Source organism: Psammomys obesus, unplaced genomic scaffold, assembly GCF_907164565.1.
Source record: "Psammomys obesus unplaced genomic scaffold, mPsaObe1.curated_primary_1811, whole genome shotgun sequence".
NCBI lineage: Eukaryota > Metazoa > Chordata > Mammalia > Rodentia > Muridae > Psammomys > Psammomys obesus.
Window position 1 is genome coordinate 1,856,561 of NW_026591086.1, and position 16,166 is coordinate 1,872,726.

The window sequence follows — 16,166 nt, forward strand, 5'->3', positions numbered from 1 at the left end:
GCCCCATGGACATCACTGATCTTTCTAGCAGCCCCCAAATGGGATCAAAACCCATAGAGCCTCCTCTTTTATGAACTGCATCACCTTTCATACTCTCAACCATTTCAATAAATCTGAAGTAAAAAGTAAGTTGCAAGCGACCATTTTTGAAGAAGTGTGAGTCTTGAACATGAAGAAAATCCTTAAGATGCAATCTTTGGTCTTTGGTGAAGAAGATAAGTCTCAGAAGTGATACTTAAATCGAATTTACTTAAATATAAGTGTTGCAAATCCCAAGAGATAGCCACCACCCCTAGGGCCACGTTGACCAGCTCAGGCACACAACAAAGGCAACCCAGAAGGTCCATGTGAGCTGCCAGAATTCAGTCCGGTTAGTCCTCCAACTTAGCGCCCCTTACACTGTGAGGACATGGGAACGGCTCCTCCTCTTTCAGTTAGCTTGGGCAACTCTGGCGCTGGCTCCGAGGAAGTTGAACATCGTAGCCACCAACTCTGGAAGATCAAAGTCATGCTTCCAGCCCCAGTCCTTCCGGGCGTTGCTGTCATCTAGGGTCATGGGCCAGCTCTCCGCTGGGGAAAGACACAGGAGAGAACATGGGGTTACCCAGGCTCTGGATTGTGAATGATTGGACACATCTTATATGAAGACAAAGAAAAGGAAACCTCGTCTTTGACTGGGGCAGAACTAGCACATGCAGGCCCACCTCCTCAGAAAACACTGGGCACCTGCACTGGGATTTTCATGTTATTAAAATCTTACACAGATTTCTAAGGGAACATGCTCATATCCACTACTTTGATCGCTTCTGTTTCTCACTGCTTTATTAAACTGTGAAAAGGTTAAATGGTGCGGGACTGTTTCCTGTTCTGGAACCTTTCTCCCAAGGACCTGTTTCCCGTATGGAAGCATCTGCCAGCAGAACCCCGCCGCTCTTCAGCCTTAAAGCCTCCCCACTGGGGTGGCGTGGGGATTCTCAAACTCTGTTTTGGTTTAACGGAGGCTGCCATGGGGACTCACCTATGGCCTGCCTGAGAGGATCCACACAGTAGGTGATCTGGAAGTTGGGCGCGTGCTTTCGGAGCTCCTGGGCCAGCTCGTCGGGGGTGAAGCTCATGGCGTTGATGTTGTAGGTCCTCATGGACAAGCGCTCTGCAGGGGCCTCCATGACTTCCAGGGTGGCCCTGAGGCAGTCGCTGATGTACATCATGGGGAGCCTGGTGCTGGCCTTGAGGTTGCACTCAAATGTGCTGTTCTTTGCTGCAGCATGGAAAATCTGGACTGCGTAGTCTAAAAGAGAATCCTGGCCTGTGGGTTTTCTCAGCAAGAGGGAAGAGCCTCAGGCAGGACTGGGATGCCGGCTCTCCAGAGCTCTGAATTCAGAACCTCTTTAGCCTACTAAAAATGGAAGGGTCTCCCCCAAAAAGATCTGAATAATATGGGCTACATTCAAGATTCACTGTTATACACAGGTAACTGAGAATTTTTTTTTAGTTACTGTATTTTTTAGAGCCAGGGAGGAGGGAAAAAAACACTCCTACTTTACATGTCTCATGAAATATGAGGAAACTAAGGTGGCCAGTTTATGGACTAAGCAGGGTCTCCCTGAAACAAGGGACTTTAAAGATAGAGACTTACCAGTTGTCCCTCCTCCGAGCTGGGAATCTGCAGAAATGATTCCAGGATACCTCAGGCACCGGAAATCTAAGCCATACCGGTAGTAATAGTACTAAGAAAAAGAAAGAGCTGGCTAAAAAAACCCACACTAGTAATCTTATAGGTCAGATAAAACAAAATAGCCTTTTCCTAAAACATGTGCAGTTAAATTAAAACGTTCCTCAAGAGAATAAGCATTTGGAGCCTGCAGGATGGCTCAGTGGGTGGAGGCACTTGCCACACAGCCTGGTGACTAGAGTTAGATGCTCAGAACCAAGATAAAGGCGGAAGGAGAGACTCCACAGTTATCGTCTGACCTCCACACACATGCCGCAGCAATTTGTGTGTGCATATACACACACACACACACACACACAACATGCACAAACACAACTTTTAAGAGAAAGAAAATTCTGGATTTTCCAGAATTTCTACGTTTTTCACTTTTTAGTAACATTCACTTTTGGTGTTACATCAACGCCGCACATGATAAAAGCAGCCTGCAGGTGGCGCTCTGCCCCCCCCCCCCCCCCCCCCGCCCCCACCTTGAGTACTGCAGGCTTGCTCCCCTTCGGGGAGTTTGATGTCCAGGAGCTGAAGGGGACACTGACTACAGTTTACTATAAAGAGAGTGAAAGCATGGTTGAAATTGTCCACAGTAAAAAGTTTCTGGGCTGGGGAGATGACTGTTGGTAGGGTGCTTCTGGCACAAGCACGAAGAACTGACGTAGATTCTTTAGAACCCACAGAAGAAAGCAGGGCACAGCAAAAGTCTGTAATCTAGCACTAAGGAAGCTGAGACAGGATCCCCGACCCATAAGCCTGGCCTACTTGTTCCAGATTCTAGTAAGAGATCCTGTTTCAGGATTTAAGGTGGAGAGGAAGTGAGGAAGACAGCCAACTTCTGGTCTCTATACACATGAATACATACACTTGTTCTCCACATATATTCTCTCCCTCCCTTCCATCCCTTCTCTCTCTCTCTCTCTCTCTCTCTGAGAGACGTGTAACATCCCACCAGTAAGCAACTGCAGTGTTGAGAGTCTTACAAATAAGATGGGCAGCAAGCACAGATGGGAGCAGTTTCAAGGCCGAGTGTCCAAAAGTACTAAGAGTTACTAACCATGGCTGTGGACAAGCAGCAACCTATAACTTAAGAGTTCTTCAGTGCCTAAAAGGGGCCTACCACGGACAAACGCACCAGCTAAATAATCATTTCTGGGGTGCAAATGTTTCCCCCCAAATGAAGCACGAAGTATCTGAGGCAAAAAGAATGGCGTTAGACATGTGGAATCATCTCTCCCTGAATGTAGAGCATTCTTGCTGAGAAATGCTACTTACTTCTCCCATGAGCTCTGCATGGACCTTGGATACCCCATAGATGGTCCTGGGCCTTTGAATACAAAGATCAGGCGCAGGGTTCTGAGGAGAGGTAGGTCCAAAAGCCCCAATCGTGCTGGGCACAAACAACCTCACGCTGTATTCGGCTGCAACATCTAGAATGTTATGCAGTCCTGAAAGGAATGGACACCATGAAAATCTGGAAATAAAACTTCTTGCCAAGATCGGGAAAAACTCTGCCCCATCAGGCCAGAGCCGGCAGCTCACCAGTTATATTCACATCTCTGGCCAAGGACATATTTGCTTCTCCGGCAGCACTCAGCAGAGCACTGTAATGGAAGAGCCAGCTGATACGGTGGTTCACCACAGTCTCACGAAGGTTCTTGTAATCCAGGATGTCGGCATAAACAAACGGGCCTGGGAGTGCAGAGGTTGAAGGGCTGCATGCCTTGAAGAGCTAAATGGATCCCCTGTCCCCTGCCTTGAGACGATCTCATTCTCATCCTCTCTTGCCCTCCTTCCCCACCCTTCCTTTTGGAGCAGAACCTGCTTATGTAGCCTAAGCTGGACTGCGACCTTGCTGTCCTTCTGCTCCAGCCTTCCAAGCACTGGGTGAACAGCCACGCTCTATCTTCTTGGTCTGGCTTTCTCAGAGTTCTTTGTTGTTTGTTACTATTTATATGTATCTGTGTGTGTGTGTGTGTGTGTGTGTGTGTGTGTGTGTGTATCCAGGTGCCCATGGGGGCCAGATGAGGGTGCTGAAGTTATAAGTGGGAGTGCTTGTGAATGTGTATACCTGTGGAGCCCTAAAAACGGTTTTGAATCCTCTGGAGGTGGAGTTACAGGTGGGTGGGAGCCACCTGATGTGGGTGCTGGGAACCAAACTTGGATCCTCTGAAAAGTCTCTTTACTACTGAGCCATCTCCCTTCATCATATTCTTAATATTCTTCATATTCAAGTTCTTATTTTTTGTTTGTGGGTTCTTTAAGTCAGTCAGATAACCAAAAACTCAAGATAGGAATAAAAATAAAAAGACCTTATTTTAAATAATATCAAAATACATTACTCCAAAACTTGAGGTGCCATAGAGCACCTATTCCTTGTCATTTGAACAGAGCAGCATTGAAGGGACACTTTTAAGCGAGGACCATGCCCAGTCCCTCTTTGATTCCTGCGTGGACCCCAGGTGCTGCCTCTTTGACTGTATTTTGAAAAGTAAACCATCAAGGACTATCCATATCTCACCACTGTGGAAGACATGATCAGGGGGCTTCCTTATGTCTGATAAAATCACATTGTCCTTCCCAAATCGTTTCCTGTAGGGAAAGAAAAGCATCGCCCCCCAAAATAGTCAGCAACATCAAGAATACAAGTCTTAGGTAAGTGATTCAAATGGGCACTGCAATTTCTGCGCCTTCTCCAGTCACCTCCTCCCTCTTCGCCATTGTCATGCGCCCCTCAGCTTTGCCTCCCTGAATTCAGACCTTCCTTTCTTCCCACAGACTGGTTCTCTACTTATGCCCTCCTCCTGCTGTACTGGTCACCAGTGCTACCTCCGTATCCATGGCACTTCCTCCTCTCCCTCACTCTCTTATCCTGCTGTTTTCAGCCCCAGAGGATTCCCTTCCAGCTCCTATAAGCATTTGCCTCTGCCCTCTGCTCCCAAACAACTAAAAGGTAAGTGATTCATTTGGGGTGATGAGTCTCACTCTACCCAAGTTAGGACTGAGAACAAAGAGCTAGGGTTGTGACAGGAGGCAAAATAAAACGTGTTTTATGCAGCTCTTTAGATGTGACATCTTAGAAGCAGAAGGAGTCCAGAGAAAAGAGAACAGATGGTTAATGCTGACAGAGACAACTGTACACTCTTAACTTAACTTAGTTTTGAAACTCTTACCTCAAAAGGTTAGCAAGTCCTACTCCCAGCTGGCCAAGACCCCCTAGGTGAAGAAGAAAACAAGGTGAGACCCAAGTGCAAATCTATTCTTAGAGCATTAACAATGAACTAAGACTCCTGCAGTCTTAGTGAGCTAAAGCGGGTGAGGCGGGGGGGGGGGGTTGTTGAGCTGATGAAGTTGCTGCAGACCACGCCTGGCATTGCAGTGCACTCAGAGCATAGGATAGCCACTGTCCATCATGGACTGGTATCAGTGCAGGTCAGAGTTTTGGAGGTGCCCAAGATGAAGAGGGAAAGAAACATAAAGTAAATTTCATGTTGGGCCCAGCTCCAAACAGGAGAGCAAGAAGCCTTTTGACAAAAGGACAGGGGACAAGTTGGTGTGGTAGTACACATCTCTAATTCCAGCACGTGGGGTGGGGCAGAGGCATGTGGATCTTGAGTTCAGGGCCAGTCTGGGACAGCCAGAGCTCCACAGCAGAGATACCCTGCCTCAAAAACAAACAAACAATGAGAATTCATTAAAAAATAAATGATACTAGCTTCTAAACTTGGAAGCCAGAGCAAGGGAGCTAGGAACACATTTAGAGGAGGACAACTGTAAATTTCAGGCAAGACACTTTGGCATGAAGATAGAGCAGCGAGATTCTCTGCCAGTTAACAGAGGACAAAAACCCATGGCCTTAGAGATGTTTTCCTAGTGGAGACAACGAATGAAAGAAGCACACAAAGAGCAGGATAGGAAAGGAGTGAAAACATGGTAGAGGAGGAAGAAATAAAATGTGTCAATCAAATGAGAGGACAACACGGAGTGTGGAATGAAGAGGGGGTGGGGCCAGGTACTGCATATTCTGGAGAAGGAGGAGCTAGGAGTGGATCTGGTGGTGATGAGCTCAACAGCAACAAGGAGCTTGGACAGTGCTTACAGCCATCTTATTTCCAGCAAACAATAGTGCAGAAACAATTTGTGATGGGCAACTCTAGGCTTAGGCTGGGGAATCTGGCCAAGGAAAGATGTGCCTAGGAGAAAGATGTGTTCTAGACCTGGCACACTTCCTGTCCACTCAAGTTTTGCTGCCATTACCTGATATGGGAAAAAAAAATCAAGTTCCAGGACAGCTATTTGGCCCCAGGAACCTAGGTCCCTTCAGAAAACAAGATTTTGTTAGGGAAAGCAAACATAAGCAACAGTTATGAGTAAGGGTAGCTGAAGACTGAATATGTCAGCCAGAACCACACCATTTTAGTTGAACTGCTAATTACTGAAACTGAGAGACTAGGCATTAGACAGGCTCCCTGGTAGGCAAAGAGGGAGAGAGACTGTGACTAGGTAACAAAGGTGGTGAATTTTCAAAATGGCTGGCTTCTTCCTCACCTTCCTGATCCCAGGCAAAGGCCTTGTGGGCTTTTCTTCTGTCAATAGGACCCCTGAACAAGGACAGACTCAGAAAGTTCAAGGCCAGTTTACACACAGTTGTGGGCCAATCCTAAATTAGGGAAGGAAAACTCTTCAGAGCCTTTAAAATCCCCTGCCCTCAAGAAAAAACAAGATTTATGGCTTCCCAAGTCTCCCTTCTGTTATTCTCCCTACTTTGCAGAGGGTCCCTTTCTCTGTGTGCCTGTTCCATGTGTGTTTCCTCATAAAAAAGCCTTTCTTCAACTGCTGCTTCTGTCTACTGTTTGAGATTTCTGCTGCTACCTGCTGAGCTTGAGCAGTTTTCTGCCTTTTAATTCTTTAACTAGCAGAGAAAACAAACTCCATCAAGGCCCCTAGATGGTAGCAAAACTACAGTAACTTGGTTTCAGAACTAAAGTAATTAATTTTTCTGGATTCCTGTCTTCCTCACCCTCACAGCTAATTAAGAGACAGCTAAGTTGCAGGTGTGAGCTATAGGCTGCTCATCAACTACGTGGCATAGACCTTTTCCCACCCTCTGAAACCTGTAGGAAGGGACCCCCACTCTGGTGTTTATGTCTGCACTCTCCTCAGAGCCCCTGCTATGCTGTTGTCTCCCAGTTGCTGTGTTAATAATTCTTCCGATAAATCTCTTGCCTCAAAAGAACAATCCCTTTGAATCCAAACCCAGAACTTTTAAAAAAAGCCTGTGTCTGATCAGAAAGGGATTGCCACCCGAATGAAAAGATATTTGTGATCGTAGGTCTCGCTCATGGACTTTCTGCAGTGCGGCCATTAAATCCGGTGCTAGCGGTCTGACAGCACAGCACACTCCTAGCCAACAAGAAGCAGGGCAGAGGACGCCAGGCTCATGCCAACGACGAGAAGGAGAGGGACCAACCTGTGATCAAGACCCGGGGAGGCTCTTCTTTGGAGAACGAGGTGGAGTGGAAGCTGGCGTCTGCTGGGATTCCATGTGGGGAGCCGCCTAGAAACCGCACAGGCAAGACAAACCTCCAGCAGCCAGAGGCTCTGCTCTGTGCTGTCCCATGGACCACCTGTTTCAGCATCCCAAAGACCAACATCTGCTCTTCTGATACCCTGGAAGACAGGAAGGATGGAGTCCATCACTGACCTTATATCTATCCAACCCCTGGATAGAAACAGGCTGCCCCCTGAAATCATTGCCAGTTCAGGAGCAAAGCCTTCTTTTGTGATTTTTGAAATGCAGCAGACTTAACCGCTGGTTTTCCCATAGGAAGCTAGTCAAGTGCCAGCTTTGAGTCAGGCCCAGCGACAAAGAGATAAATGTTCACAAAAAGCCTAACCTGGCATAACACCGAAACCAAACCAGATGCACAACCAACAAAACCAAAAACCAAAACAAGCCAACCACCAGATCCAGTGAGAGCTTGCAATCTACAGTTGCTATCAACCTGTGCATATGCCATCTGAGAGGACAAGCAGGTCCCAGGCTTAACAGCCAAGCATTGGCAATCTGTGCTAACTCTTTAGATGTTATCTTTGAAATGAACCAGACTAGAAAAGCAGATAGCTAAAGAAAAAGACCTGGCAATATTTAGTAAGCTGTGAACAGCCTTTGTTTGACTCCCACATCCTTTGAAAGGCTCATTTCAAAGAGCCATTTTTTTTCAGTGTTTCTAAGACCACAAAAGTACATTTAATTCCCTCCTATTCCTTGTCCCCACCTTCACTATCAGTTGACAGCGGAATTGACAGTGGAATCTTTCTTTGTCTTGGGAAGTTAAGTGGTTCAGACACATGATTTGTGTTCACACTGTGAACTGAAGTTCCCGGGGGGGGGGGGGAAGGGCAAGGGAGCCACACTTACAGTGCAGAGTGGAGAGCTGAGATGTTACAGAGCCAACTTAAATTTACCTTGGGTTGTCATTAGTCTCTGTAATTGCCAGCTGTCGCCCACCACCATGTCTAACTTAACACCGACTTATCAGGTAAATCCTTTCATAGTGTGGCAACTTATTAGACCACTAACTTCCACCAATCCTAAAGCTAAGAGTGTCATCAGGTTGTATCCAAAATATAGCAAAGATGTCTCTTCTTTGCTCTAACCCACCTACCTGTCCTTCCCAGTAGGTTTTTAAAGAGTGCTTTGATTTAGGACATTTTGTTCTGTAATGATGAAATTGTTTCTCTCCAAATGTGTCTATGACCCAAGAACACAGGTTGAGATATTCCAAATAATGTTTCATGACTGTGGGCAATAAAAGCTTGAGAAAACGTTTTGTGCCCTTATGAGTCATGGAAGATGAGGATCTTTTTCTTTCTTTCTTTCTGTATGAAAAGTTAAGGTGGTTAGAATTCCTGTGGCTGCTGGGGCAGGAGGACACTCTGCAGAGCTGCTGAGGCTCTTCATACCTGCTGACTCATAAATGAGCCTGGAAGACAGCCTTCCCATCATGGGCTCATCACTGGCTTCACTGCTTCAGTTAGCATCAGAAAAGAGGTAACCAGTGCTGTCCAGTGTCCAGGGAAAGTCCGAGCCTTCCCTTAACCACCCTCAGAGGAATGCCATTGGAAAAAACCTCCCTGCAGCCAAGACCAGGTAAGAAGTTGTGAGTTGGTTATCAACAAGTTCAAAAGGCGACAGAGGCTGTGAAACCACTGCATTCCCCCAGGGCACTGAAATGCAAGGACAAATTCCAATTTCCAAAAGCAAAAGAATGAATCAGTTGAAAGGGTCAAGAAAAAGCAAACTCCAAGAAAAAAACAGGTTCATGCTGTTGGCCTCATCACCCCCACAAGGAAAACACAAGGAGGCAACTGATCAGTTCTTAGCCAAAAGCCAAGTGTTTTACCCTGGCAGCATGGACAACATACACCTGTTCTGACTCAACAAAATCCACTAATAGTCGACACTGGTCATCCCTCCATGCCACGGGCTAGCAGAACTGCTCTGTTCTGGGATGATTGTGCCTGCTACCCTGCCCTCCAGCTTGAGGATCCATTGTGGGGATAGCTTTAACATGGAGATACCAAGTCAGAGCAACGTAAACTCCTACTCTCAGTGCTGCTTTTCCAAGTAAAGACTGCTGTCTTGTTACTGCCCACTTCATCATGACACAGCCACATGCTGCATAAAGCCATTTATGCTCCACAGTAGGCCACACAGACAAAGGCAACTCCATAAGATAATATGGTGAAGGAAGAGAAGGTATGTTATAACCGACTGGGTGAGCGATGAACTTACCTACTAGTGCTTTCTTCATGTGTCTCCACTGTTGTGCGCACATGACTAGACTCAAAACAACAGCCCTCCAATGTCAAGATGCCTTTACACCTTTTTTTTGAGACAGGGCTCATTCTGTTCTGGGACTCAGAGATCTGCTGGCCTCCCAAAAGCTGGGATTAAAGATGTGTTATTACCACACCCAGCCTCCTTTTCACTCTGAACAGTTGAGGACTGAAAGCCAGGTGTGGTATCTTTAATCCCTTCACTCCAGAGACAGAGGCAAGCAGATCTCTTTGTTCAAGGCCAGCCTGGTCTACAAGTTTTAGGACAGCCAGGGCTGTACAGAGAAACCCTTCCAAGTCTTGGGAAACAAACAAAACTGTGGACTGAAAAGTTTATGTGAAAAGCATCATCTGTCTATTTTCTGTATTAAATATTGCTAAAATTATTTAACGAGGTATTTATTTTTAGTAATTCTTTTGATGATGGTGACATACACACATTTATGAAAGAAACTGTGTTTTCCAAAGCAAATACAGAAACCATGTAGTAAGTAAGAAGAGTGCTATTGTCAGAGGTCAGCGGATTCTCATACTCAATCTGTCTTGAGTTTTCATTGAAGTATCTCAAGAAAATGCAGACTCACGCAGCAAAGTGGTGGGAGAGGTGGATGTTTCTAGATGTGCACCTTTGATACTTCTCTAAAGCTCAAGGGTTAACTAACCCTTAACTTTGTGTGTATGTTATCTATATTCGTTAGGACCAGTATGCCCATATCTGTATATGTGGAGGTCAGAGGTTGAGGTTGGGTTTCTTTCCTCCATCCCTCTTTCAGCCTTTAATTTCTGAGAGGGAGTCTCACTGAGCCTGAAGCTCATCAATTTTGCTAGGCCAGCTAGCTAATGAATTTCAGGGATCCTTCTTTTCCCACTACTCACCTTCCTCCCCAGCATGGACCAGGAAGTGTGGACAATCAACATCAGGATTTGTGGTTTCTGTAGATGGAATCAGATTGGTCCTCATGTGTACATGGCAAGTAAACCGAATAAAACGAAGCCATCTCTTCTCTCCTTTACTTCTCCTCAAAGGCTAGCTGCACGGAGTATCTGACATGCCATTAGGCCACACCATGCTACATTTATGTCTGTCTATCTATCTATCTATCTATCTATCTATCTATCTATCTATCTACCTATCTGCCTTCTATCTATCTACCTACCTACCTATCTGCCTATCTACCTATCTAAATTATTGTGTGTGAGTGTAGAGGGGGATATTGTGAGGCAGGGTCTTACTATGTAGCTCTGTGGCTGCTTTGGAACTCACTGTGTACACCAAGCTGGCCTCGAACTCAAACTGATCCACCTGCTTCTGCCTCCTTGCTTCTGCTGGCACCTAAAGGCGTGCACCACTACACCCAGCTCTAACATTTTTGAATGATCTTTTAGCCCCATTTTTAGCTCCATGTGCTGGACTTTTGGAAAATGTTCATTTGGTGAGTTATGAACTCCTTTCAAGTAAATGTCAGTACACGTCACTGAGCAATGTCAAAGCCACGCTGGCAAATGCCACAGAACGCCTGGGTGTTGGGGATGAGCACCTTTACTTGTTCCTTTACAGCAGAAGACTACTTTGTTCATTTTTTAGAATCCACCTGCCAAATTCTCGAGTACGGATAACCATGTTGTCAGTCCTTCCAAGCGAACTAACGTTCCATCAGCAAGAGTTGATGGCCCGGCTCATGCTCCAGTCCCACAAATGCTTTGCCACAAGGCAGCATCACATTTGAGAGTAAGACAGGAGCTTCGTGGGTGCCTCCAGTCACCATCCAGCGTCCTATAGAAAAATCTTCAATTGGGAGCCAAGGCTTCAGAAAATCAAAGGTTCTTCGGCAGCAGTGAAAGTGACTAGAGACAGCAGTTACTTTACTTCTGTTTGAACCGGTCAGGCAACTGCTACAGCACATGCCTGGCCCTGCAAATGTTTCTTTTAAAGACTCACTAGTTTGGGATAGGGTGTGCTGGAGCCTGTCCCTGTGCCAGTGCCTAAGTGTATGTATGCATATGTTTACCAAGTGTGTGAAAGTAGGACCCGAAGAGGGCATCAGCTCCCCTGGAACTGGAGTTACAGGCCGTTGCGAGCAGCCATGTGGGTGCAAGAACAGCAAGCTGTCTTAACTGCTGAGTCATCGCTCAGCTCCCCAATTCTGCCTTTTCATTGGCAGCATATGGCCACCAGGAATATGATGACCCCTGGCAGTGTGCTGAATGGCCTTAACTGAGACAAAGGCACCAGCAGCCCTGAATTCCTCTGAATCATCAACACACATTCACCGCAGCTCCACAGAACGTCGGAAGGCAACACTTGGACTATTTGGTTTCCAACCATCTACTAAAAGTCTCTCCAGCGACTGTTGTGACATGGATTCGTGAGCACACAAGCAGCACCGTGGATCCAAGCACCACTGCAAATTCGTCCCCTTGTGAGGGAAGACACACTCCTCACATAACTCAGTATGCATCTAGGTCTCCACCAGTCAGCGCGCCTTCAGAGAGTAGAAGAGCTATGGTTCCCCGCAGGGTGCTTTCCCCTCATGCGAGACTCTGCCTCTTCATGACAATGTGATTTGGTAATTCGTCCAGCTTGATGCTCAGTCTGGTAACCTGTCCAGCCTGATGCTGCAACAGCTAGTCTGAAAAATCTACAGTAATTTGGGACTTGTAATGAATTTGAATTAGCTAGTTAAGCCATTCAAGTCACCCTTCTCAGGGGACCCTAAGTAGCTTGTGTTGAAATTATGCTCCTGACATCACTGTGTTAGAAGATCTATGGGGCGGCAGAAAGCTGAGGAACACTTTCAGCTCCCTTACTCAGTTGTGCCCATCTCTCTGGAAAAATTCCCCTTCATAAGTCAAGGAACCAGCTCAGGGGTGACGTTCCTGGTCACCCTTTCCTGCACTCACAGGCACAGATAGCACTGCCAACTGTGGGCTGAAGGTCAAGTTTTCTGTTATCCCCTGACAGGCCAATAATTCATTCTTTAGCAAAATATATATATAAATATATATCCTTGTATTACAGTATTATTAAATTTAAACATAATTTGACATCACTCGAACATTTAGCAGTTTTCCAGTCACAGTGAAGTACACTGCCTTTTGATGCCTTTCTATGTGGATGCAGGAAAACTTGAATCCAAAGCCACAGGAGATAAGAGCAGGCTTTAAAATGAACAGTAGAGCAAACCACTTTCATCTCTGGAAACACATAATTAACCCCAAACCCTAGAACCTTGCAAAGTTCTAGAAACAGAATATTCAAGGGTACCTCTCATTAGCCACCAGAGGTCAAACTTAGTCCTAGATCTTCTGAGAAACCCCTAAGGCACCAGGGAGAAAACGAAAATAGCATTCTTCCTCTAGTAGTTTGACCTTGTGGTCTATAGAAGAAAACAGGAAACAAGTTAGGAGCCTCCCACAGAAGGGCCTCTGAAAGGCTCTGCCCTGCAGACTATCAAAGCAGATGCTGAGACTTATGGCCAACTGTTGGGCAGAGTGCATGGAATCTTATGAAGTAAGTGGGAAATAGTAAGATCTAGAAAGGACAGGAGCTCCACAAGGACAGCAACAGAACCAAAAAATTTGAACACAGGGGTCTTTCCAGAGACTCATACTCCAACCAAGTACCACGCATGGAGATAACCTAGAACCCCTACACAGATGTAGCCCATGGCAGTTCAGTGTCCAAGTGGGTTCCATAGTAATGGGAACAGTTCTAACATGAACTGATTGGCCTGCTCTTTGATTACCTCCCCCTGAGGGGGAAGCAGCCTTACCAGGCCACCGTGGAAGACAAAGCAGCCACTCCTGATGAGACCTAATAGACTAGGATCAGAAGGAAGAAAAAGAAACCCTCCCCTACCAGTGGACATGGGGAGGGGCATGTGTGGAGAAAGGGGAGGAAGGGAGGAATTGGGAGGGGAGGAGGGAGGGAACTAGAGGGAGGATACAAAGTAAATAAAGTATAATTAAAAATAAAATAAAAGGTCTCAGGGATCTCCAGGGTTCCCCAGACCACACTCTGAGAACAGCTTTTGTCCCACCAGAAAGCAAATTTACACAGAGCAGGGCTTCTTCGTCCCTCTTTGTTAAAGTCAAACAGTAGACTGTGGACTCTCTCCCAAGCACTTTGCAGACTCTAACTGCAAAGCATGACAAAGAGAGGACAATGCATTCTCCACAGCAAGCAACAGAAACTTTCTTTTCCCTCAGGAACGCCCGCTGAGTGGGGACGGCACCAGTGACCTGGGGCGTGGAGATGGGCTCTTCGCTCAGCAGGATTTGTATGTATTTGCGCTTGGGTGCAAAGGTCTCACAGGTGCTGCTGTCGCCCAGGCTTCCTTGAGAAAGGACTCAGGTGAGAGGAGGTGCAGTCAGAGACAGCGTTTGCGTCTCCAGAGGGCAGCTCCAGCAGCACTGCCAGCGTGTGCATGGAGAGCAGAAGCTACGGGGACATCCTCGGACACAAACGACTCACAACTCTGCTACTGCCCTTTAAAGATGTATTTGCTTGTATATTTTATCAATATGGATGCTTTGTCTGCATGCATGACTGCACACCAGATCCCATTATATAGACAGTTGTGGGCTACCATGTGGGTACTGGGAATTGAACCCAGGACCTCTGGAAGATCAGTCAGTGCCCTAAATCTCTGAGCCCTCTCTCCAGTCCCACATTACTAATTAAAAAAAAAAAAAAAAAAAAAAAAAAGCTTAATATGGTAAATCTATTGTTAGCTGCCTGTAACCACAGTCAAACAAAAGAGTTTAAGGAGCTCCCAGACTCAGACACCACCACCACCCAGCCAGGGCACCAGGCAGACTCCAATCCCTATAGTATACCTTACCAAAGAGAAAAGTTTCTGCCTTGTCTTTAATTCTGCAAAGCAGAGTTCTACCCTGTGCCCAGAAACCTGTCCATTGGCAGCATCCTCACACTAGTGTCCTCTCCCCACGTTAACCGGTACTGCCCGCCACACCCACCTCACCCCCACTGGGTTCACACACAATTGTGGGCCTTCCCTAACCAGTAAGGAACAACATGTCAAGGCAGTATACGCTTTCAGCTGTACCGATTTCACCTTAAGGGCCATGGAAAAGCCAGGCACTTCCAGTTAACTGCCGAGCCTTGTGAACTACCTGCTTTCCAGAATTCATATTTAACCTGACAATCCTCCCTCAAACGGAAATCTGTTTCCATTTTGCAGGATCAAATGTCCAAGGTAAGGTGGACATAGAAGAGCAAAGGAGGTGAGCCATCTTCTAACTCCCAAACCTGACTCAATCCCCAGAATCCACAGGATGGAAGGAAAGAGGTAGCTCCCAGAAATTGTCATCTGATCTCTACACAAGTACCTCAGCAGGCACATACCCACACACATGAGGAAGAACGGGGGATAAATATTTTTTTAAAGAAATAGATGATCAAGCAGACTCGTGGTGGCGCATGAATTTAAACCCAGCACTCCGGAGGCAGAGGCAGGCAGGTCTGTGAGTCGAAGGCCAGTCTGGCCTTCCAGGTCAGTCAAGGCTACACAGAGAAACACTGTGTCTCTATAACCCCACTCCAAAAAAAAAAAAAAAGTCAAAGAAAGTGGCAGGTTCAATGACACCTCCTCCTGGGGATAAGAGCCAGGTGGTGCACCATCAGGCTCTTGCTGAGCTTGGGTAGTCTCCTTATCCTCAGAAATTGGACAACAGTGTCACCATATTGAGAGGCTTTAATATAAGCAGACAACCTAGGAAAAGGCATCTGTCCATGTTAACCCCATCCATGTCATTTTAAAAATATACATAAATCGGGAAAGTCTGGAATTTACATAGTGATTACTGAAAGCAGAAAAGCTTCAGGAGTAATCTCCAAGGGATTTTGGACCCACCCCTGTCCCGCTGTCACCTGCTGAGGTTGGGAAACCTCAGGAGAAACCTGGGACAGCTGGGCCTCCGCCTGCCCCCTGGTGAAAAGGGTGTGGGGGCCCTCCCAAGCCTCCCTTCTCAGAGATCGCACCCCAGATTACTGGACAAACCAGTTTTCTGGGAACCACGTGCCCACTTCTATTCCTGAGAGACAGAGCACTGCTAAGAGCAAGGGAGCGGGAGGCGGCTTACCACTCCGGGCTAGGAGGACACCCACCTCTCGCCTCCCGGGTCCGCGAAGCAGCAGCGCCCTTCAGTCACTCGGGCCCCCAACCCAGCCCGGGGTTGCTGGTCGTCCGGAGCCCCGAAAGGGAATTCAGTTCCCGGGCACTGACCTGAAGACGTGGATGACTGGATGCTGACGATACAGCGCAGGAGAAAGGAGCAGCAGCACGTGCGGAGTCAGGAGTTTGGTTCGGCCTTTTATCCTCTGGAGAGGACCCGCCCCGCCGAGGAAGCCCCCCCCCCCCCCCCCCGCGCGCCCCACCTAACCTCCACCCCGGGATGCCTGTGAGCCAAACCCACACCTGGGACAGAGCTGCCCTGGAGCCAGCACCAGGACGCGGTCACTCCCTCTCCGCAACTGGTTTAACAGGGGTTAAATTCGGGACTTGCAAGCCTCAGCTGGAAAGATCTGCTGCCAACTCCTGTCTGGAGATGTAGCACAGCCGGCAAGAGCCAAGCACTCAGT

General features: G+C 47.0%; 1 protein-coding gene across 2 annotated transcripts; it reads right to left on the reverse strand.

Moving 5' to 3' along the window:
* Positions 1–229: 229 nt before the first annotated feature.
* On the reverse strand, positions 230–15,876 carry LOC129678848 (L-threonine 3-dehydrogenase, mitochondrial). Of its 2 annotated transcripts, none has more exons than XM_055609797.1 (9): positions 15,811–15,876; positions 7,191–7,390; positions 4,894–4,936; positions 4,242–4,312; positions 3,263–3,412; positions 2,996–3,168; positions 1,637–1,727; positions 1,019–1,288; positions 230–570 (listed from the first exon to the last, which is right to left on the reverse strand). In XM_055609797.1, the coding sequence occupies exons 2-9, from the start codon at positions 7,372–7,374 to the stop codon at positions 431–433; spliced, it is 1,122 nt and encodes a 373-aa protein (XP_055465772.1). In that variant the 5' UTR covers positions 7,375–7,390; positions 15,811–15,876; the 3' UTR covers positions 230–430. The 2 variants fall into 2 exon arrangements, with proteins under 2 accessions (XP_055465772.1, XP_055465773.1); XM_055609798.1 differs by lacking the exon at positions 15,811–15,876 and adding an exon at positions 15,693–15,788.
* Between the last annotated feature and the right edge of the window lie 290 nt (positions 15,877–16,166).